Here is a 24,876-nt window from a genome sequence, read left to right on the forward strand (position 1 = left end):
GGACGGTGAAGAGGGCACTCCACGTACCCGACATGAGGTCAGCGTCCACGTCAAACGCGCCCTCGCGCACGACTTCCCCGTTTGATGTCAAACTTATTGAAGACATCTGGGGAACGATGTCTTTGGTATGTTGACCAACTTGGCCGTGCCTCATCTTTCTCATTATCCAGCCCTGAGATGTCCCAGCAGCACCACCCCCCACTCACCCCCTCGTGACACACACACACACACACACACACACATATCCACGCACGACGAGATGGAAATAATTACCATTGTCTCTTGTGGAACAGGGCGTAAATTGATACAGACTAAATACTGCACCTTGGGGGTCTCTTTCAACTTCTCTTTTTCTCGTCATATGTACCAGACAAATGAACGCATCCAGAAGGAATTAATTGGATTTGGGAGCAGACTCCGGTACGAGCACCAGGACAGACAAACACCCTCTGCCTCCCCACACCTTCAGTACACACACACACACACACCTCATTCCCCTCCTTTATTCCAGTCATGCCTTGCAGAAACGTCTGCCCCCAACCCCCACCGATGCCTCAGTCTGCGTCCCTTATTACACACATACACATAGAGAGCGGCACGCCGGTCCCGAGAGGATTGCAGCCGCTCTCGCCCGCTCTTGGATACACTGTTACCATGGCAGCCACGTTCTCTGCACGTGTAGTACGAGACGGGAGAGGGCGAGTGAATGAGACCGCTCCTATCGATTTGCCCGCCGCCGATTGACTCGCCGTCTTGATCGCGCCGAGCGCAGCAAACGCGCGTTGCGTCGTCACTCGCAGTCGTGGAATGCGGCGCAAAGAACACGAGAAAAGCCACCTTGTACTTTTCAGTTCCAGCTGATTTTATTTCCTTCTCAGAGGAAACGAAATACAAATTAAAAACAACAATCTGTACAGAGGTCTGAGAGGCAGTGATTGACCCAAAAACATTGGCTGTTTTTTTTTTTTCTTTTCTCTTTCTTATCATAAACAACAAAACAATATTGGCATGATTGGACAAAACATGGTCATACACAGCATATTGCACAAATGAAATAAAAAGAAAAAACAAAAAATTTAAAAAAAAAAAATGTCTTGAAAAGAGAGAAACTCCCGGACCACAATCATCTTCAACGTGTCCAAAGATGGCCGTCCTAGTGCCTGTCGTTGATCATCATACATAAAACACACAATCTTTGCTTATAGTACAGTCAGTTTACATAAATATCTTCGTTATTATTCTTTTAAAAATCTTAAACACAACAGCTATAGCTACATATACCTGAATCTGAAATACAAATGCTATTTGCCATGCCATAATATAGGAAAAACAATTAGCCTTTTGCTATACTTAGCCAACAGGTACAGAAAGGATAAATACTATTTTGGATGCGGTTCGTCGCGCGAGAACAGATGAAGCACTTCGTACGCCTTCTTTCCCTCCAAAGTCTAGGCAAAAGTGGAATGAGCGTGAAAAGTCCATCCAGTGGTTCAAATAAAACTTATCTTCAAAAGTAAGAGCAGAAGAACAAGAAGAAGAAGAACGAGAAGAAAAGCACACAGAGGTATTAGCTCTATCTAAAACAGTGACACTCTGGGATCTTTCAGTCCGTAGAAGTCTGTGATGTGTACTGGAGTAAGACGAGTCGCCCACCCCGAACTGCTCGGGAGCCGGTCCGGGGGTGCTTTGTTTACTTGGCTGGTGAAACCGGAGTCACTGTGCCATTAAGAAGCATGTGGGTAAATACTGTAAACACGGTGTGAGGTCAGATTGTGCCAACCGAGCCAGCCCAACACACATTTTCTCTGCACGTCTGAACAATAAATCAAGATCCAAACGACAAGGTTGGAGAGGGGGGGGGGACTACCCGCTCGCCAGCCCTCCCCTCATTGACTTTCTATAGATTTTGTACAAAAATACAAGTAAAAAAATCATGACGCACTCGAAAAGTGAGAGAGGTCAGACGCTTTAAATAAGAGACACTTCTAGCCCTTCCTCGCTGGATACAGACAAGTGTATGTACACGCACACACGCACGCGCCCACGCACGCAAGACAAGACCTGTACGAGAACAATACTTCTATGTGTAAAAAAAAAAAAAAAAAAAATTGGCCGGTATAAATACATCAATATATATATAAAAAAAGTCATTCTTGACACAGAGGAACTAGAAAGTTGAAGCACTAGGCAGAAAGGATGCAGACCGGGATGGGGAAGGGAGGGGGGCGTTGGTCCTGAATTGTGCACTGAGTGTTTTAAGAAAGCTGAGAAAGGTTTGCTGAAGTCTGGAGTCAGTTTCTTTTTCTTTTCTTTTTTTTTTTTTTAAGTAAGTCCTGCCGTTGAAAGAGAAGCTGGTGATCGTGAATTGTGTCCAATCGAAAGGTCTCACGCGTTGCGGCATCGCGCAGCAGTGAACATATAACAACAGCTAAATCCCCCTCATTCGGGAGAGCATGCGTGTTGGAACTGGAACTACTTTTTTTTTTTGGGGTGGGGGGAGGAAAAAAAATGAACAAACACGTGAAGTGTCTCCCCCCCCATCCAAAGATAACACAAATGTTCACTTTATTGTCACTTGTCCTCTTGAGGAGTAGTTCAGAAGTCACTTTTCACTTCTCTCTGCTTACATTCACTCCTCGTTCGTGTCCAAATGCAAACTAAGCATTTTTTCAGCACCCCCCCCCCCGCCCCCTCCGACACCACCCCCACCCCACGCTTGCGCGCTCCCGTCAGACGCACCAAGTGTGCGAGCAGCGCACACGCACTGTTTTTTCTTTCCACTCTATTCCGTGAAAAAACGGCTCCGGGAGGAGAGAGGAGGCGGCGGTGGTGGGGGGGGGGGTTTGAACAGTTGAAAATCTCAGGGGGCTTCGTCTGGGTTCTTCAGCCTGTAGTTTTAGTAGGTGAACACCAGGTTGGAGATGGTGGATTCCAGCCAGTCTCCTGAGATCATCTCGCTCACCTCCCGCGTGCAGTAGTCTGGGAAATCGAAGTGGGAGCCGGCGCCGCACTCCCCGAAGCTCCAGTCCAAGTCCCGGTCCAGCTCGGCGTCAGAGAAGCCCATCCCGCCCAGGGACATGCTCTCGTAGCCGGAGCTCGGGTTCAAGTCGAGGCGCTCGTCCTCGAACTCCTCGTCCGAGGAGGACACCGACGAGGAGTGCGACGCTGACGGCGTGGGGGAGGAGGCGCGGGAGTACCTGAGGCGCGCGGTGGGGGACGACTCGCCGCCGCCCCCGGGGCTGTGCTCCTCGTACAGGCTCAGCGGGTCGCTCGACTCGGCCGAGCTGCTCAGAGTGGGGCTGGCCGGGACCCCCACGGAGGGGGGCCCGCTCTCTGAGCTCCACGCCCCCGCGAAGGGGAAGCTGCGCTTGGCCTCTCCGGTGCGCTTGTCGGGGATGTGCCTGGCCCCAGACACCGACCTGGCTTTGAAAACGCTCTGGTGGTCGCCGCCGGGGGGCGCGCCGTCCGCACCCGCGGGGCTGGCGCATTTGCCGGCCTGCTTGTGCGTCCGGCCGGCCGCTTTGGCCGCGGGGCTTCTTTTAGCTTTGCCGCTGCGCTCCGAGCTCTTCTCGGCGCGATCCGCCGGCTGCTTACTCGCCCCGCTGCCGGACTTGACCTTCTTTCTGGGCCGGTACTTGTAGTCTGGGTAGTCGGCCATGTGCTTGAGCCGGAGCCGCTCCGCCTCCCGGATGAAGGGGATCTTGTCGGCGTCTTTGAGCAGCTTCCACCGCTTGCCCAGCCGCTTGGAGATTTCCGCGTTGTGCATGTCCGGGGACTGCTCCATGATCTTTCTCCTCTCGATTTGCGACCACACCATGAAGGCGTTCATGGGTCTCTTGATGTGGCCCGTGGGGGTTTTGCACCAGGCCAGGTCGCTCCGCTCCGCCGGGGTGGGAGACGCATCCATCTCCAAATCCATCTCTCCGGTGTCTGTGGAGTCCCCGGCTGGGGAGGAAGCGTTCGCGCTCATGTGCTGTTGCTGCTGCTGCTGCTGCTGTTGCACCATCCTTCAGCTCAAATGCGCGTAAAAAGTGCGTCAAATATCAATAATCAACAATATTCCTCACTTGTTCTTATCGCACACAAACTTGTGCCTCACAACAGTAACAAAAAAAAAAAAAAAGTTCCCAAGTCTCTGTTCTCTCTCGGCTCGTACCCGTTTGGGCTCAACTCACTTAAACAAGACAAAAACACAAATAAGCTGAATAAATAGAAGGATCCAGGAGTCAACTTTTCAACTGCCCGTGCGGCTGAAAACTCGGCCCGCTGGACTCAGAAGGCGTCGCTGTGGACGGCACCAGCGCAAGTCCCTCGAGTGGCTCGTGTGTGCGGTTGAGGAACCATGTGGCTGAATGGAGCAGCTGCGCTTTCTCATAGTCTCCCCGGGCGTTCTGTCAACCTTACTGTAAACACAACAACGGCGGCCGCGCGCTTTTATGGCTTCTCGGCCAGGCGCGCCAGCCAATCGCCGTCTGTCTCCATCCCCGCTTATTCTCTCGGGCCACGCCCCTCGCCCGCTCATTGGCTGGGAGCGGAATACGGGCAATGATAATAATAATAATAATAATAATAATAATGTGCGATGAGGAGCGGTGTGTCTGACCTCATTCCTGTCAGACTCTTGAAGGGAGACAAACTTAGGGTATTTATTGGCCTTTTTTTGTTGTTGCTGCTGCTCAACTAAAATTAAGTGCAACAGCGAGGAAATGAAATGTGTATGGGATGAGGGGGTAAATAAACAACCCCCCCCCCAACAAAATGTAAACCAGCCTGTTATTACTCGCCACTGCCCTAAACATGGGATTACATCACAGCAAGAATTTCAAACTTTTAGGTTTTAATCAGTAATTAAAAATACCGATGGGAAGTCTAAACAGTCCGTGGACGTGCTAAAAAAAAAAAAAACAAGAAGCAAGGCGCTGACTGCTCAACCCTCCCAGCTCCACGATGTTCACGTGTTCGCGTCGTGGAGGATCACGTTCCGGCCGGTGTCGCTAGATGTCAGGCTAGAGCCAAAGGGAGCTGACGGCAGTGCGCGCGCCCCGCACATCAGTGTGCGCGTGCGCGTGCGGGGCGCGCTGCATATACAACTGTCATTAAACAGAGATGATGTCATCGTTGATTCGCGATGGTTGACACGTGGAATGTGCAGGCTTTTAAAACTTCCAGCCTGGAATATCTAAACATTAAAAAATATATTTATATATAATACCAAATGAGAGTGGTAATGTTATGAGAATGAAGATTTGGACAAAGACAAAACAATTTATACCTGGCAGACATACAAAGCACTTACCGTGTTGCACAGTTTTGCCAGTAAAACCTGAACTTTATGCTCATGCCCCCCCCCCTTCCTTGATAACGTCATGACTTTTTTAAAATTCTTCTACTGTGAAGCACCAGATAATTTTTTTTACAGTTCAGCATTTGCAAATGTACCCGCTTTGATTTGATGGAATCTTGGCAGTACTTTAAATTGACTTAAGAAGCTTGATTTAGACAAAAGTAGTGCTTTACAACCATTTTGTTGGCCTCTGTTGGCAAATTAATTCATCAACTTTTCCAGTCTTTTGTCACTCCTCTCCCAACTTTTTGGGAAAGCCATCAAATTCCAAACATTTTAACACATAACGGAATTAACGGTAAGGCAAGTCGCTAACTCACATGTGCCGGCGCCCTGGATATCTGGGCTCTGGGAAATGGCACACAGGGGTTCGAATCCCAGCCGGAGGTGGTAAGTTCGGATGTACTGATTTTCCAAACATTTTCAAGCTTTTATACTGTATTTTTGTTAGACCATGAAAAAAAAAAAAAGTTTAGAACAATTTGGTATACTTGATCTATTTGCATCACGACTCGGTCCATGACCTCTGAACTCTATTCTTCTAGTATTGCCAAAGACATTTCGGAACATTTTTGCATAAGAAGAAACGGAAAGAGTCCAGTTGCTTGGATTCTTGGTACCGTGACCCGAACGACTGAGAATCCACGAGATAAAGAAACGCAAACAAGCTATTGTGACAGTTAAAAATGACACGGGCAAACGTTATTAGGCTAACGACGTGAATAACAATGAGAAATTCTGAGCATTGCACCTGCCACCACATTTGTCAACCCGGTGTGCGCGGTATTCCTCGGGGCCTCGACGCGCACGGCGAGCAAACACCCACTTCTAATAGGCCCCAAGTGTGCTCCGACAGGTAAAGCGGGTCTACCTGTAATCGTATCTGGCCGTGCGAGCCGCACCCGTCGGGTAGTTTCCACTCCGTCGCCGGCAGACGGCTCGGGCGGCGCGCCATCGCGCTGGTCTTCGGGAGCCACGCGGGATCCGTGCGTTTACCCCAAGCACGCCGACACTTTGTCTTGCCGCTGTTGACGCCTGCGGGGATGGTGTCATGATGAGAGAGTGCAGCGGGAGAAGGAGACTTTAACAACGAATTCATAGAAAAAAAAAAAGAGCGGTGGTGGTGGTGGTTGGGGGATATTTTCGCCAGTCACATGACCTACGTGTGCTGGGCATAAATGGTGTCCCATGTAAATCGAGCCTTTGTTGCGCCACGGTACACGTCACATCCGCGCACGTAGGTCATGTGACTCGCAAAAATGGCAGCGCCCTCGAAATTTCGTAATTGTCGATAAAAATCTTCTCAAAACACGATTAAATGAGAGCGGATTTAACATCACATTGTCAAAATAGAGTACATATTACATGATCTATTGGATACAGTTTTCATGCAAACCAGTGGATTTCCCCTTTAATGCCATTGCCGCTGCACGCGTGACTATGATAACTTTTATGGAAGCAGCACACACATTTCAGCTACAGTTAGAAACCTCAATACTTCATAAATGAAAGCTCAAGAACTCAAACAAAGACATGCGACAGTGTGTGTGTGTGTGTGTGTAACTGATTCCGATTTATGATCCCGAAAGCTGCCTCGGACGGGCCCCAAAAGACAGCGCGGTCCAGGGTAAAGTGCGCCTTTTCTCCCGGCGCAGTCAAACGGACGTATTCATTACGCCGCTCTCGCCGGCCTTTTCAGCTGCCTCCCGATGACGCGCCAGCTTGACCCGCCCGCGCGTCATTTGGGGGTCAAACACAATGAGGCCTTTTGTGCGCGCGCCTCCCGAGCGTAAATGTGTGCATGTGCCTGCGTCCGGCCCCTAACTGAACTGGAGCCTTTCCAAGGATTGGAAGTTTTATAAACCAGCGGCAAGTCGCCTCGCACCCTGCAGTCAAACAGTGAAAGTGACGACTAAGCGGCGATTTGCATACGCGCACATTTTCTCTCTTTGTGACTCATTCGTGGGTCATTTTGTCCTTTGGGTGTTTTTTTGTGTGTGGATGTGTCAGACGGTGCAGGTGGCCGCCGCTCCATTGCACCCACCTAATGCTGTCGGCCCTTACATAATACTCACAGTTTTGTTTTTATGACATTGGGCCACATACTGTATCGAAATCTTCCTTCTGGCAATTTCTTGCATTTAGTCTTGCTATTAAACTATCATGACAAACATTCTGCAAAGACATTCTTCAGACTGAAATTCAGAGGAAGGGCCAAATAAGAATGTTTAATTTGAAGCGGTCACTAAGTTCAACCGTGTTTTCCTATCCGACCACTGAGGCATTAGTTTTCACGGAAAAGTGACTCCGCATTTTATCTGGAGGACACCGTGCAAATAGCGAGGCGTGGCGCCGCTAATAATTGGGATTTTATAATCATTTGCAAAGGCGTAAAATGTTGATCTGCAGAGAGCTGAAGCCCACAAGGAATTTGACCTTTCAACATGACAGTAAACCAAAACAAGGACCTAAAACACCAAAGGACAGTTTGACCAGAAAAAGAAAAATGATTACTGTTTAAAAAGGACCCAAATCCAAGTCGCTATGCTAACGACAGTAGCTGCGGTTTGATGACGATTGAAGCCGAATATGCTCAACTTTTGCTTTCTTTATGGCTGTTATATAGATTTACATTATATAAAAGCCTGAATATTGAATATATTCATCTTTGCTCGCTGTGCGATGACCTCTTGTGTTAAAAAAAAAAAAAACAAAACATCGTAGACAGTTTCCGGTTCCTACAGTTGGTTTTGTCAAGGCTAACGTCGCTATTTACCTAAATCAGAAGGAAGTGATTAGACTGGTATTGGTGATTGAAGAAGTGAATTGCGTGTGTAGCGGCTTGAACATAGGTTGCGTGTAAATGAATACATCATAGAGTCAAGAAGTGCCGGCAGGCTTTAAGAAAGACATTTTGTTTGCACCATCCATCCAACATTTATAGAACTTTCCCTCACTTGGGTGGCAGGTGAGCTGGCTCCTATCCTAGCGGACTTTGGACAAAAGGCGGGGTAGACCCTGGACTGGCCACCGGCAAATAACAGAAGACAGAGACAAAGAACCATGAACAAGATTCAATGAAGGTAACATTTATGTTTCTGGATTTTGGGCGGAAAATTCAAGGGGAGAACATGCAAAGGCCACACATGGGGACTTTTGAGAGTGAGGGAGAAATGCTAACCGATAGCCTAGCATACCGCCCATTTTGTATTGTGAATGTCAGTCTTCAGAAAAACTGGCAATAGCGGACTGTTCACTCTTACTATCCACTGCAGATTCAAAGGATCGATAAAAAAAAAAACCTTCTTCATGGATAAGGGCCAGAAGCCCCCCCCAAAAAAGGAGGTGACATCGGTTGCTCTGTCAAACTTCTACTAATCTTGAAACAAGTCCTGGGAAGAAAAAAAAAAGTCAAGCGAGTCAGGTCGGTTGATTGCCGTGGTCACACACATGCAAAAAGACGCACAAACTCACCCTCGACGCAAGGCAGAGCCAGTGAAGTACCAGTCTAGCGCCGCACAACTCAGATATGAGGCACATTCGAATCAAGAGGGCACACACACACACACGGATACACACATGCGCTCTCGCGCTGACACACAACCAAGCACTCCAGCAGTCTCACAGCACTTTCAGACACTCCGATACAACATTTTTTTTTTTTTTTTTGCATTGTGTAGAAAGCCAGAGGACTGGAAAGAAGGAGCACGGAGTGGGAGCGGTGCCGAAGGAGGGGTGGGGGGTGAAAGGAAGCAGAGCCATTTCGGTGGACGGAGAAGTCGTCAACGACATATTTTGTTCTTTTGCAAATTTTCGACACCGCTGCGATCATTTCCATCAAAAGGGACAGTCGGCGTACGACGGACCGACGCAGGACAGCGACTTTGAATGGCTCGGGGACAAGACACTGCTCGGAGTTGGATCGGTATGGAAATAAAAAAAGAGTTGCATGGAGTAGCGCATGGATGGATAACCCACAAAAGCGGAGAGAAGTGTTATTTTGTTTTTTTGTTGTTGTTCGGGACGGATCGGAACGCAGAATTTGCTGGGTCGCTTTGATTTCGGCAGAAGAATCGGAGTCTGGGAAAGAGACAGAAAGAATTAGGAAGAAGTTAAGACACTGATGGGAAAAAGATGCCGACAGGACGTACAGGAGGGAAGGAGGGGGGGGTGACTGCACGATAGCCCCCCCCCCGAAAAATATTCCGTCGCTGCACATCAGCTAGGATTGCATCGTTTAACTCCCCGCAATCTCGCTCTCTGCTTTTTTACCTTTTTTCTTCACCCTCCTGATTTGAAATTTTAGTGGTACATGCATACGGCATCCGCTGACTAAGCTTCGGAATCTAAAGGCAACCTCGAAATAACCTCGCACCCCCGTTTTCCCCGTTCCTCCTCCCCTTTTAACGAGCATAGCATCCTCTGGGCAAGTCAGGTCAGGGAGATGGCGCTTGTGTCCTCACGTAGCCCGGAGAGCGAGCGGTATCCTCAGCTCACCCAGCCGCTAGCGGGGGTCGATGAGGCTCAGCCGTGGAGCTCGGAGACCCCTCTGCAGCTCCAGACAGGCTCCAGACGCACTGACCTACATCAGCTTTCCGCCAGACGAGCGCAGAGCGGGAGAGAGTGAGTGATGGCGACGAGAGAGGGGGAGAGAGAGAGACGACGACGAAGATGATGCATAGAATTGCAAGAATGGTTGAATTATCTGCAAGACAGGAACGAGCATTCTCCCCAAAATCTACCCCTGTATCCCCCTTTTTCCTCGTGATCTCATTCATCTCAATCCTCACCTCACTTGCCTCCCATCCCACCATCTTCCGCCTCGCTCCATCATCCTCCCTCTCGTCAGTTTCGTACGATCGGCGTCGCGCCGCCCGAATCGTCCCCCGACTGTCGCAGGATTAGTCGTCTCCGGCGTGCCTACTCCTCTATCTGCATTCGAGAAACGGAGGAGGAAGAGGAGCGAGGTTAGCCAACTGGCGTCCGCCGCCCTCGCTCTCCAGCTCCCCGAGAGCCTCTGCAGTGTGGCGGGAAGGGAACAGTTTGCGCTTCGCCCCTCGCGAGGACAGGTGTGCTTAGAATAACCGCGTTCATTCCTGCAGTGTCTACCTCGCTACGTGTGATCGTCACTCCCCGACGACACTAAACGAGGATCAATTCCAATAGCGGGGCAGATAGATCAGACGAGCGGGTGCGCCGCTCTCCTGGGACGCTGTGTGGCAGTGGAAGATAGCCTCTAATGCGACATAGCTCAGTCGCACTAGCAATGTTCTTCTTTATCCCAAGGTGAACATCAGTAAACCCGGTGGAGCAAGGGGAAAACGAAGGAAAAGCATCATTAGACGGTTTGGTCAAATCTGGCTGGGTCAGTGGATCCCGGTAGGGTTAGCGACTCACAGAGATTGGGGAAAAAAATGGAAGCCGGCCGGGCCCTGAAAGAGTTAATCTAGTTTTCTTCTCTAAAGCCCTCCTGATTTATTGTGCGCCGCCAGACCTTTCGGTTCATCTGCAGGGGACCGGCCCCCGTGTCCAGCCTGCAGACACGTTAGACCGAGTGTTTTGCTGAGATTGAACAGATCACCGGCGATAAAACAAAATCCTCTATACCTTTGCCAGTCAGTCAGACCGCAAGAACTTCAAATTGCTTCTGTCACATGAATGACAGCTTCTAATGGAGTAAAAGATTATTTGTTCCTGCCATCTGGCCTAAAAATCACATTAATGTCATTGCCTGTAATACCTGAAATAAATGGATCAAGCTAACTTTGTGGGGAACTCCATCTCCCTGCTCCTTTTTTTAGACAACAACAACAACAAAACTAAAAATTGTAACATTTCAGCTTACAAGAACTCCATTTGGACGCTGTTCAGTCTTCCTTTGCAAAATGAAATGCTCTATGGTATAAAACCAGCAGGTCAACTTTTTTTTTCTTTTTTTTTTTAAATAATAACGAAGATGTCAGCATTGCTGCTAAACGTGCGTAAATCCACCCCATGAAGTTCAGTATCATAAAATATTACACAAGTACAAATCTGTCATCTAAAAATCTTTCATATAAAAATGTTCAGTTTTATTTTTAAGTTCATTTCCCATTCATGCACTGATTAAAACATAAATTTGAAGTTACTGCAGTTACTCAGACCCAGATTAGGTTTTTACTACTTTAACTATTTCGATGCCCATTTTTTACTTTTACTTTACTCGTATCAGCGTAACGTCACTTGCTTGAGCGCAACTTTGAGCTTCTCCAATCTCCTAAGGCTACATGTAAAATTCCACTTATAAACGCGGCCGCTTGGATGAAACGATAAAGAATCGAGTGAGGATTAAAATGCCGATTAATACTTGTAAGCGTATCCTTGCAATCCCCAGATACGATGCAATTAATTCGCCCCCTCGAGGCTGTTGAGCAGCAGAGGTGATGAAATTGAAGCAACGTAGCAGTTTCCAATCAGTGATGATGTGTTTGCTCATCTTGAGCGGCTCAATATTTGGTAAGCTACAGGAGACTTTTTAGAACTTTTGGCGACGCGAAATGCCGTCTGGATTATTTTATTGCACAATATCCGTGTAAGCGACCGTCTCAGGATTTGTAGAAAGAGGTCCAACTCGAAGTGAAATGAAATCCACTGAAAAACCAAACAATGGTGCCGTTTCTTTTTGTGACCGGATCAACCGAGCTCTGGTTTGACGGCACGCCCAACGTAAACCATCCGGAGGAATCCGAAGCCGCTTTCAAAAAGCGGCGCCATTCAGCGCCGTCGTCTGTATACCAAAGTGTTCCGAAATGTGGGATATTTCCTGCTGCTTGATTACGGCCGAAAATCCGGACTGGTTGAGCCAAATTTCAAAGCCGGTGCCGATCGAGACAGATACAGACGGCAATGTATACGTTGGCTTCGGGAGGGAGTGATCAGATCCAGATGCAACGAAAAGTGGGTCACCGCGCTGAACGTGTGCCAGACCCTCACTATATGTACACTGCATGCAATATACATATGTCCAGTTGCCAAGTCCGACCATTTCTCTCCGCATCTCCCAGAATAGCACAGAGCAAACCTTTGAGTGCGTATCGACTTCCATCTGGGAAATATTTAACACGAGCGTACGTCCTAGATGCATGCACCAACGGTTCCCCGACAGAAAATGGCTCCGACATAACAACAGGGTAGGTTTCACCTCTTTTGTCTTGAAGTCCTTCTTCTATGACGCCCAAACTAGTAGTTGCCTTAAACCCCCAGACTCTTTCATGCCGAGCTCCTGCCATCCCAAACAACAGTGCGGTTAAGCTGCGCACATCTTTGATGAAGCGTTGCAGTACCGCTGAGGCCATGAGGGGAAAACTGTTGGATCGGGACCAACTCGATCCCCTATGCAGGGCTTTCAGAATAAGTGTTTGTTAGGATATTTGAGGGTGTTTGCCGAGGCTTTATTTGCATTCTAAACCGCACTATATCATCACGTTTAGGGCCAAGGTTCTGCCAGTGGAGTTTTCCACGCAGGGCAGCTTTGGTGGAGTGGTTTAGAATGTGGGCATGAAACCGAAGGGCTCCGGGTTCAAAGGCATTCATCTGTAATGTACTTTGTACACTTGAGTAGAGGGCAAACTGTATTCCCGCGGAGCTTTCGACGCACAGTTTTCAACCGAAGGCGGATCTGCAGTCTGGAGTTTTGTCAGTTTGTTGAGAGACGTGCGTTTCGGGAGCCCCACAAAAAGAAAAAAAAAAAAAGCAAAGATCCGAAAAGCAATCTCCTATTGGAAAAAACCGTTTCTGAGTAAATGTTGAAACGAGTCTTCTGTGAAAACTGAAGCGCGCAGCGATGGCCTCGAGATAACGTGACGCCTTCATTCGTTCTGTGACCGCGCTCGTAAAGCAATCATCTTTCCCCATTGAAGTGATTAATCCATCTCAGCCCACCATAATAAAAACGAAAAATGTTTTGTACAAGAAAAATAGCAATATTTTCATGTTGCAGCTCATAAAAACACACATTATTGACATATTTAAATAGAAACAAGTATTTCTTCCACTTTCACCTCCTTTTCCATCAATTATTCATTTTTAAATTTGGACGCAGCAATATTGTGGAATATTGTATGATTGATGTGATAACTACTGTGATGGGTGAAATGCAGAAGTGACAATAAAACAAAGTTTTTAATCTCAATTTTGCCTACTGCAACTTTTTTTTTCTACCTAGTAAAAAAAGAGTGATGGGGAGGTGGGGGTGGGGGTTCACACAACTTGAAAATACATGACATACTTTTTCGTCGCATCCCTTTCGCCTTCAGCTTTTTGTCCTCTGCGAACACGTTACAAGTAGTGACAAATGACGTCGCTGTGAGGGCCACGGGGACAACGGCAATACCGAGACGGACCCAAAGCATGTAAACAATCGGGAGCAGACAAACACACAAGACTGCGCCGCACAGGGAAGGAGAACGTGATTCGAGCGGACAGCCAGTGTCAACCCATGGGGCACTTCAGCAGTGTTATGATGCGTAATCATTCAGTTGTCTAAGGAGGTGTGTGTGCGCGCGCGCGCGCGTGTGTGTTTGTAGATGTGACAGCGCCGCCACGCACAGGTCATTCCATAGCGATGCCCAGGGTGCATTGCATTGATTAGCGTCTGAGTGTCGGGCGCATCTTGAGGCGGCAATGTAGCGGCGCCCCTGTAATGACAAGGGTGGAGGATTTGTGTTGCAGGAGGGGGCGGGGGAGTTCTTAGAGAGGTGGATGCCCCATATGCGCGTGTGTGCTTATTAAAATGTCCCTGATAATTACAATGTGGCCCTTCTTTGACAATTATTTAGGCACGATCTTTCTTGTCTTTGATATTCTTTAGCATAAAACGATACAAAAATACACATTAACACTTAGGCGGCACGGTGGATTAGCTGATAAAGCGTTGGCCTCACAGTTCTGAGGTGCCGGGTTCAATCCCGGACCCAGCCTGTGCGGAGGTTGCATGTTCTCCCCGTGCCATCGTGGGTTTTCTCCGGGCACTCCGGTTTCCTCCCACATCCCCAAAAACATTAATTGGAGATTCTAAATTGCCCCTAGGTGTGATTGCGAGTGCGGCTGTTTGTCTCAACCAGTTCAAGGTGTACCCTGCCTCCGGCACTCCCCGCGACCCTTGTGAGGATAAGCGGCTAAGAAACTGGATGGATGGACATTAACCTTTAAATAGAGGTCAAATAACACCTCTATAAGATGAAATATAAGATCAGCAGGATCCTGCTTGGCCTTGCAACGCAACACTGCAATGGGTAACCCTGCAATATACAGTAAATATAAATTTGCATTTTGGGTTCCATACTCTCCACGGTCTTACGTGAGTCTAGCAGGAGGCAGTGGCGAGAGAGTGTGCAGATTTGTTTGTTATACAACACTGACACAGTGGTGCGAAGCGCGACGTTATGTGCAGTAAAAACAGCGTCGGCCGGCAGCCGAAATCGGAGCGGCCGAACGGCAATTGTCGCGTTAAAATAAGTGCATGTTATATATTAGTGTTGGACCACTTGAAGCTGGCCTGGACTACTCAGAAATGAAGGGGGGGGGGGATAATAACGATTTCATAATATTGCTGAAGCCTTGAGGGGGATTTTCGAGCAGAGACGGGAAGAGGGAGGATCACAGCGAAGACAGAAATAAGGGCTGTTTGTGTTCAACACCCGCACATACAGTGCAGCATGTCTGTGTGTTCACTCACCGCCTCACATTTTCTTTTTCTGCTTTTTTTTTTTTTTTTTTTTTTTTTTTTTATGCCTTCGGTTCCTCGGCTGTGTGTTGCTTTTCCAGCCTGAGGAGCCTTATCTAAGCGGGCCTCCTGAGAAAAAGGCCGAGACAGAGAGAGGGAAAACCAAACGCATCAACGGGTCAAGCTCCCCCCTGCACACTAATGAGTCATGGATTCTTTGAAAACGCAACCACTTGAAAGTGCAAAAGCGCCTGCGGGATGGAACCCAATCCTTGAAAAAAAAAAAAAAATACAAAATACAAAAAGAGGGTTGTTTTGAGAGTCGAGCAAAGCCGCCACGAACAAACGACAAGTCAGCAATACTTTTAATTGAAATTGGCCAACCCCCTCAGCTAACCAATGCAGCCTTGGATTGTGACCCAAAAAAAAAAAAAAATTAAAAAAGGGCTACTTATGTGTTATGTCACCTGCTCTGGAGTCATCGGAGGTGAGAAGGAAAGCTGCTGATTCAAACCACAAAGCGATTTTGAAAAAAAAAAAAAAAAAAATCAATTTGCTTTCTCTTAATGGACAGTCTCTAAATGAGATGATATGAGATGACATGACATGACATGACATGAGATGAGATGAGATGAGATAACATGAGATGAGTGACATGAGATGAGTGACATGACATGGCATGAGATGAGATGACATAAGATGACATGACATGAGATGAGTGACAAGAGATGGGTGACATCAGATGAGTGACATGACATGGCATGAGATAAGATGACATGACATGCCGAGGACATGAGATGAGATGACATGAGATGACGTGACATGAGATGAGATAAGATGACATGACGAGGGCGTGAGATAGATAGATAGATAGATAGATAGATAGATAGATAGATAGATAGATAGATAGATAGATAGATAGATAGATAGATAGATAGATAGATAGATAGATAGATAGATAGAGATAGATAGATAGATAGATAGATAGAACCGCACTGGTCTCACTAGCCTTCTTGTATCAGATCCCACGTGTACCTAATATTGCGCCCCGTTCCGTTTACATCGAAGCGCCACCCAGTTGAAGCCGCGCGCATCGTTCACGGCGGGTTCTGTTCGTCCCAATCTGGTAGCAAGGCCCGGGACCAACGAGGGAGTTGACCTCGTCACACAAGCTCGTCCATTTTCAGCATGCCCCCCGACTCTTCGCAGCCACGTGCACATTTACGCACATTTTAACGGCACACAACTGTAGCATGCCGCAGCCTGAGCATCACATTACCGGAGCGTGATGTTTCCACCTCCGGGGGAGGGGGGGGGAGGACTTTGTGACTCTACGTTGCGTGTGTGTGTGTGTTTACAAACTGCTGAGCACAAGCCAGAGACTGGGTTCACACCGGATTAGCTGTGAGTTGGCTAAACACCAGATAGCAGAGATAACAATGTTTGTGCCCGTAGGTGTGTTTGTGTGCAGGATGAGAGGTAGCGAGGTGGAGTGGTTGTGTGTGTGTGTGTGTGTGGGGGGGGGGGGGGTTGCAGCTGATATCAGCAGGAATAAGCCAAAACACTGATAAGGCTTTTTCAGCATCGGCACTTCTAATGGTCGGTTGGATGCTAACGAATAGGGATGCTGTTTACTGACCTTTATTTTTGAATCGTCAACGTGCGCGGGGAGGAGATAAAGAAGGAAGGGTGGCAGGAGGGAGCGAGAGGAGGAGATTTCTTCAAGTCAACTCCGGCGCGAGGACACCCCTCTCTCATCCTTCCTCTTGTTCACCTTTTGTCCGCCCCCCCCCCCAGAATAAAGCCTGCAAAGATGAGCCTTCATCCCGCCCCGCCGTGGGAGGGGAAGGTGAATCTTTTAAAAAGCTCCTCGTGTTCCCCAGCCAATCGATTGATGTTGAAGCGTTTAACTCGCAAAGGGGCCTGGCGTAAACGCCCGCGCCGCAAATCTTCCGCGGGACCCTATTGATGTCGCTTGTTTTACCTGAGAAAGAAGACGCTAATCCCCTTGATGCTCGCCAAGGTGATGCATGCAGGGGGGGGAAGAGGGGAGGACCGCCCGTCTGTCGGCGCCTCGTAAACAAAGCTGCGCCTTCTCAGCCAACACGTATACACGCCAACGTGGAAACAACAGAGGCACCGGAACAACGCCACGCATCTCCTCCAGAAACCCTCATTGTGCGACGGGAGCTGTCGAACATCCTCACCGACGTATGGATTGTGCGAACCGAGCTGCCCCGGCTCGAAACAAACACTAAGAGGATTGGCAGCCGCTGCTGGCCCCTGCGCCGCACGTCGCAGTACAAACGTCGCTGCCATGCGAGCGCGATTGCAAGTCATACAAATTGAGGCTCGTTTTCAATAAGAGAGAGATTATTTCAGTGGGTTTGACATGAAATGCTCTTCCAACAACCATTGTTGGCTGTGAATACCGCACGGAGACAGGGAATATGTTATCAAAGCAAAGAAAGAAGCTTTGTCATCTATTTAAAGCAGCTGGTTTTACACAAACCCTTAAACGGTTGTCAGTCTTGTGCAAGGAAAGAATAATAAGGAACCTTTAGGTACATCTTTAATCTCTGATACGAGGACTGTTTGAAAAAAAAAAACATAATTCTGGTAGATTCAAACTGCACGTTCCAAGTGCCCGATTATGATTTAAAGCTGAGGTCCGATTTTTGGGACTGTCTATTTCCAAGTACAGTTCAAGTAGCACGTGGTTGTGTTGACATTGGCGGAGCGCAGGAAACAACCCACGAGCGCAGATGACCAAATTATACAAAAGTTTAAACAGCGGGCAATAAGGACAAAGAAGGAATTAAAATAAAATAAAAAAGACAGAAATAATACAAATATGACACATCATGGGCGGCACAGTGTATCAGCTGGAAAGTGTTCTGAGGTCCCGGGTTCAAGCTGCAACCTGTGTGTAGTTTGCATGTTCTCCCCATGCCTACGTGTTTTTTTTCCTGTCACTCGGGTTTCCTCCCGCATCCCAAAAACATGCAACATTAATTGGACACTCTAAATTGCCCCTAGGTGTGATTGTGAGTGCAGCTGTTTGTCTCTATGTACCCTGCGATTGGCTGGCAACCAGTTCAGGCTGTGCCCCACGTCCTGCCCGTTGACAGCTGGGATAGGCTCCAGCACTCCCCGTCACCCTCGTGGGGATAAGCGGCAAAGAAAATGGATGGATGGATGTATGTACGACATCATTTGGACTACACTCTTCAGCCTCTCGATTAAACCTTAGCATTACTGCACTGGCTGCCATTCACGTTTATTTTCATTATTTAACAAAGAACATTCCTACAACATTTACTTTGCTTTTGTTTTAAGTGGACTCAGCATTTGTTGCACCGTAGTTAAGAGTATTTTTTTTTCTCATTTATTTGTGTTTTTTGGGCAGGCACGGTTGTCAACGCTGGCTTGCCTGTTTCCTGTAAAAATAGATTTAAAAGAATAACACTCAAAATTTGTGATGTAGCAGGTGTGTTAACACTATCGTAGGGCTCACTTGAATATACGTACAGTATATCAACAATAAACAGGCTGTGTGAAGACAAAGTCATGAAAATTTGTCAGCCGTCTGATAGCTTAATAGTTTTGCAAACGCGGGTTTGCCAAGATTAGCAGCAAATTAAACTCAGCCCGTCTTTTTGTCACCTTCACACAAACACACAGGACTCATCTTCATGTGGGAGTGTGAATAGAGAAGGTTTCCAGTCTCCTCTAAATCCCTAAAAGCTGTCATTGACTTCAAACACGCACACACGCACACGGCTTCGCAGTGGAGTGCCTCTGCCAACGTCTGGCTTTATATTTCTATAGGATGCTTTAAACGCGGTGCGGCCCCTACAGCCCAGACCTGCCGCACGACAAAGCGGGATATCGTTTGCTGGAAGCCGAAGATAAAAGAATGCCCCTGAAATGACATCACTGGCGAGTTGCATGTGAAAGTATGCGGTGTCTGCGCAATGCTGTGCAGCGATTTTACTTTCTAAATGATGGAAAAATATACATATAGTATGTCAAAAATGCGGCACGGTGGGCTCAGCTGGTAAAGCGTTGGCCTCACAGTTCTGAGGACCCGGGTTCGATCGGTTTTCCTCCGGGCACTCCGCTTTCCTCCCGCATCCCAAAAACATGCAACATTAATTGGGCACTCTAAATTGCCCCAAGGTGTGATTGTGAGTGCGACTGTTTGTCTCTATGTGCCCTGCGATTGGGTGGCGACCAGTTCAGGGTGTACCCCGCCTCCTGCCCCCTTGACAGCTGGGATAGGCTCTCGCACTCCCCGTGACCCTCGTGAGGATAAGCGGCAAAGAAAATGGATGGATGACAAGAAAATAGATTTTGAAGGTATTTTAGGGATTCGTGATTTCGATTTCACTCAGTTTTTTTTAGCAGAGCCATTTATATTATTGTAAATACGCCAAATTTATATCTTTGCTTGTGAATGTCTTAAGTTGTAAATCATCTTATAAGCTGGATAACATGTACTGTACAGTATTTATAGTACATGTTGTAGTTTTATGGTGATTCCTGAAAGGAAACTTCAACTTATTTGGGATCTGTCAGCGCACTGCTGAGTTGTGGGGCAGGCGAAGGGGACGCAACACACACAAACACGCGTGCACACGCACACAAGAGCAGAATAGCTACATTGTAGTAACACAGGATGGCAACATGAGGAAATTAATGTTTCTGAAACAAGGGAGGAGATGTAAGGAAAAGTCAAAATAATCATTTCTCCATTTTTAAATAGTGACACTTTTTATGTGTAATCTTTTGGCGTGGGATTTCTCGTAGATACGCTATCCATATCAAAGAGACGCAGTGCATGTGTGTGTGTGTGTGTGTGTGTTTGCATGCAGGGTGAGTGGGGATATAATCTATTCCGTGACCCACATTTATGTGTTGAAAGGCAACAAAACTACACTGCAGCCCTCCCATCCAATTTCACAGCACATCACTGTCAGTGTGTGTGTGCATGCGTGTGTGTGTGTGCAAGAGAGAGAGAGAGAACGAGAGTACGATAAAAGGACTGAGTTATCCATCTTATCCAGAGGAGATGTTTTGAAAGAAACTATTAATAAATGTATGAGAGCCAAAAGAAAAGGGACCGTTCTGCGGCTTTGCAAAAATAATAGCAAGAACAGGAGGGAGGTTTTTTTAAAAAAAGAAATAAAAAAATGATAGCTTGTTAGCATTCGAGCAGACAATGCTCGCTACGAGCTATACGTCCTGACTGCAAGACGTTATCTCTGGTCAGCGCTCCGATTTATTATTCACAGCTCGCTGAGGAAGAATGGTGGCGAGATCAACAGCAGTCACTTACAATATGTCCCGCAGCGACGGCATCCTATTCATGTGCAAAATAAAGATTAATAAGCGGGGGCCGCGCATGGAAGAGAGGCTGCAAAGTTGGCAAAAGCCGCGAGAAGCTCGGAGCTTTGATTTTGGAGGCTTATATCGAATGCAAACGAGATTATGGGGAAAATAACAGGGGAGGGACTTTTTGATGTATTATTCAATGCCAGGTTATGGACACTAAGCAGCTAAAACATCGGGGCGCACGGTCAACTCAAAAGTTTGGTCTTGTAACGAGAAGGGAGTTGTAGTTTTTAATAATGTTTGTAAACAGCAGAAAGCAAACTTGGCAGGAATAAAACCGTGACAAAAATATGATGCGCTTGGGGTCGTGCGGCCAGATGTACCGCCGAAGATTTTGGTTTGCTGTTTTTTTGAAAAAGTTAGAAATGATCCAGAACATGTTCAATTAAATCCAGTTGACAATGGCTGCATCTTATTGCTTTATTCCAATTGGCCGTCCTGCAGGACCCACGCAGAGCACATGCGTCGATGTACGCAACAGTACGGCACACAGAATGACGGGCCCGGTCTGAAATGCTAATAAATTCAAAGGGAAATTGCTGTGTGTTTATCTGTAATATGACAAAATGGCTCAACTTTGATCCCCGGCCCATGTCGAGGCTTGCAAAAACACCGCTGGCATTTCAAATGCTAATTCCCCATTGTGCGCGGGCTTATTAGATAATATGCGAGCGCAATATGTGCCTTTCACGCGCACAAAGAAATACGCCACTGCATGCTGACGAGAAGAGCGGGGGATCGTGGAGAATGTAATACGACCGGCCATCCTTCAAAGACGTTATTTATTTGCCGCGTCCGTGTTCGATATTGAACTGATAAACATGTCAATAAGCAACACAGATGAGCGGTTTGTTTGGCTACCAATTTGGTGTTTCTGGGTTTTTTTTTTAAACATTTGTGATGTTCTGGCAGGCAGGGAATATTTAACAAGCCAAATAGCCTTGCTTTTATTTATTTATTTTGCTTTTTAGGTACTTAGCAGTTGCTATGCAACAGCATCCTCCAAAGTGTCAGGTTCAGGGCTACATTCCTCTCTTCTTTTTCTTTTTTTTTTTACTCCACCCTTTCTTCCGCAGAAAAGGAACATGACTTGAGGTGTGCACTCAGGATTCCTCATTAGAATAAATTCCAACATTTTGATACGTTTGACATTTCCTCGCAATATTAGCGGGCCGCTTGCATCTTTATGGCCTCGCCTCTGCAAGGCGCGCATTGTGTCCCTTCAGCATTCAACCGGTCGCCTCCTTTTCAGCGCCGCACTCATCCCATCAGAAATCACTTTTCCTCTCATCGTGATCACCTTTGTCTTCTCTGCTAGCACACACACACACACACACACACTGAGGAACACGCACACGCTTTCCAAAACGTGTACCGATACTGTACTACGTCTGTGAGGAGGCAGACTGTCTGTATAATTGGGTTATCCTTTTCTTCACTAGTCTGATGCACTGAGACACACATGCGCGTGCATGCACGCACACACACACACACATATACAGACACACACAACTTGTTTCATCTGTGGAGACATTCACATACCGATTGTTGCTGAGGTAGGAGATGTTCTCTCATGCGTGGTTTCATTTAATGGAGTAAAAAGGACAGCGCTTTGATTGGACAAACAGTCGTTCCCATACCAATCCAATCAAATCTAGCTTTTGCCTGTTTAAAAAAAACAACAATCTCCCCACTGCAGTGCTTTTTGTCTTGAGATTGACCCGCACGTCCTCATCTATCTCACGACATGCCGTGACTGTGTACAGTATGCGTGTTTTTCCCCCGAGCCGGCGAACACAAATACATATGGACAGATGCACACGGGAATACAGTGATGATGAAAGGGCACGTTTTCCCAAGGTTTAGTGAAGTGTGCACTCGCATGCAAAAGCACCAATCCCCCCCACTCCCACCCCGCGTGCAAGCGTCCGCCTCCCCTCGATGTGTCGCTTTACCGCAAACCTGGACCTCAGTGAGGTGACCCTGTTTTAATGTGTGTTGAAAAGGTCTCCGCGGTCCCGTCCACTGATTCAGAAAGGCCCTTCTAGGCTTGTACGCGTGGCTAAGCTTCAGTGTGATACCGCCAGAAACGGGGAACCTTCACATGTTGGACCACTGACACCCTCTCACGCGCCCATTCATTACCAAAGGAAAAAAAAAAAAAAAAAAAAAGCATTATCAAAAGGCAATAGCATGCCTGAGTGGATGTCAAACCTAACAGCTAAGGGGTTTAAACCTGTTTGAAACCCCCCCCATGACACAGTAGACAGTGCTGGACCTGACTTTTTCTGCAGCGCTTTCACCTAATGAGGAACAACAGAAAGAAAAAGTGAGCCAAATCTCCTCAGGCTGCCGGCAAAGTCCACACATTCTGTCAGACATGAAAGGAGATGAAGAGGAGAAGAAAACCCTTGCAAGTTGGTGATGGACAGCAACATAGTGCGTACAAAAAGGTAGCCAAGGAATACAAAGGAGCGAAAGGCTCTCATTTCTCAACTTTCGTTGTCTACGTTTATTTTTGAAGCACGCTGTCAGATGAGCTGGTATACGGGAGCCTTCATACGACAAACCATTTTTAACTGGGTTCAGAGGTGGACAAAATTGAGGCGTTTTCGGTCGGTTTGTCTGCCTAATAATGCTATTTGGGAGCCTGAAAACATAAACATTTGAAAATATTACATTACCGTTTCAAATTAAATGTGAACAGCTGAGACTGACTGCAACGCGAACCAATTTAACCAACAAAATTGGCTCGTTTGAACCAAGCAGAAGATGGAAAAAATACTCATGGTGGGCCGGTTTTCACCTGCGAGGTAAATTTCAACTACTTTTTCTGAAGGTCCTGGGCAGATCCGGTTGACATGGCAACACAGAAGAAATCTGATTGGAGATTAAAAATCTCAACTCCACGTACACAAACTGAAAGCTGCGGAGCCAAAACAAAAGCTCCAAAATGAACGTATGAAATACCAGAATTTCATCAAACCCGAACCCTTGACAGCGATCCGCAATGGAGTGACAGGATTAGTACGTATTAGCTCGCAGATGGACTGCAGCGCTCCCCCGGTGCTCCCTGCGATGATGAACCATGTTCCTGTTTATCAGACAGGACACGCTCAACACTCTTCCTCATCTGCGTTGGTCTCAATCACACCCAGGCGTAGCGCCTCGCCGATGGCCGCGTGCCAAACACACAGTCGCTCTTTCAAACCGTCTCCCCGGTGAGCCAAACCAATCAGGAATGCATCCATCTTTAGCTTCAAACATGCTCATCAAGCGCACGTGTGCGGACGGGAAGCAAACAACGCGGCCCATCCTGCATCGCGACGTCGCCCCGGCTCCAGGGGAGTCGCTTAGCCCCGCTAACAACATCGCAGGGCGCGTTAATTACCGCCGGCGCTCGACGCGTTCCCGCCAACACGTGTCCCTTAAGGAACTTGAAGTCGCAAAGTCCTAACGCAGATGGTTGAATTGTAGTGAGAAATATGCATGGAACATATAGCTGTGATAGTGTGATAGCCTTTGGGTGTGATGCGAAATTGTGCCTTTGTTATGAAAGCAAGACACTGACAGGCGGTAATTATCCGTCCAACTTGGGAAAGGTGACTTGCTGATACACACGGTCTCCCATCCAAGTTCTAACCAGGGCCAAACCCGCTGAGCTTCCGAGATCTGACGAGATTGGCCGTTCTCAGGGTAGCGTGTCCGTACGCGGGGCAATTCCAGGTGAGTTAAAAAAAAAAAAAAAAAAAACATACACACGAGAGTGAGAATATTTGCCCGAGTGTAAAAGTTGACATAAAAATGTAAATAGACGCTTGCACGAAGACAGGAGAGGTGACCTGGCTGTTCAAACAAAAGTATGACGGATGAGCCTGGGCGGTCATGCTAATTAAAGATACACACAAATTGTATTTGCTACACGTCACCGTGTCATCAGCATGATGCCGAAGTTAAGTGGCAGTTCTTTCAAAGTGTTGCTTTAGTGCACTTGTCGGTACAGCCAGTATTCGCCCAACTACCGGTAGATGCTTCCTACGATCGAATCTTGTTTGTTGTCCACCTTATTGATTTTTTCCCCTCTCTCACTGATTGGCTTGCAGGCAGTGCCAACGTACGCAAAGTGAACTCCAAAGAAAGCGTGCACCCTATAACATATATTTTTCTTCTCGCTCCTTCCTCTCTTGACCCCCATCAGCTAAACTCCTCGGCAGGCTGACCACCCTTCCCCCGTCCCGCCGCTCCGAGCGGCGGGTACACCCGGGCTTTGAGTGATTATCCCGAGAATATCCTGACATGCTTCTCCGGGCTACGCTTAAGTCGAGCCGCGGAGCTGCTGAACCAGAATACCTCTCCCCGCATGCCATGCACCCAACCCGGGCCCTCTCACTTCCGACCATCCAGCCGAGCCAGCAAAGTATTTTTTTGTTGT

General features: G+C 47.5%; 1 protein-coding gene across 10 annotated transcripts in view; it reads right to left on the bottom strand.

Moving 5' to 3' along the window:
• The window catches only part of sox4a (SRY-box transcription factor 4a), a 224,487-nt gene that overhangs the window by 125,315 nt on the left and 74,296 nt on the right, over positions 1 to 24,876 (bottom strand). For 7 of the 10 annotated variants that reach the window (XM_061816283.1, XM_061816254.1, XM_061816274.1 and 4 more), the window contains 2 exons: positions 6,216 to 6,379; positions 857 to 5,179 (listed from right to left, as the gene is read on the bottom strand). In XM_061816283.1, the coding sequence (XP_061672267.1) occupies positions 2,897 to 4,006 (1,110 nt within the window). In that variant the 5' untranslated portion in view covers positions 4,007 to 5,179; positions 6,216 to 6,379 and the 3' untranslated portion in view covers positions 857 to 2,896. Of the gene's footprint in view, positions 1 to 856; positions 5,180 to 6,215; positions 6,380 to 24,876 lie in introns of those variants that run through there. The other 3 variants (XR_009794504.1, XR_009794505.1, XM_061816298.1) reach the window with 2 other exon arrangements.

The sequence above is a fragment of the Syngnathoides biaculeatus genome, chromosome 1 (genome assembly GCF_019802595.1).
Source record: "Syngnathoides biaculeatus isolate LvHL_M chromosome 1, ASM1980259v1, whole genome shotgun sequence".
NCBI classification, from domain to species: domain Eukaryota; kingdom Metazoa; phylum Chordata; class Actinopteri; order Syngnathiformes; family Syngnathidae; genus Syngnathoides; species Syngnathoides biaculeatus.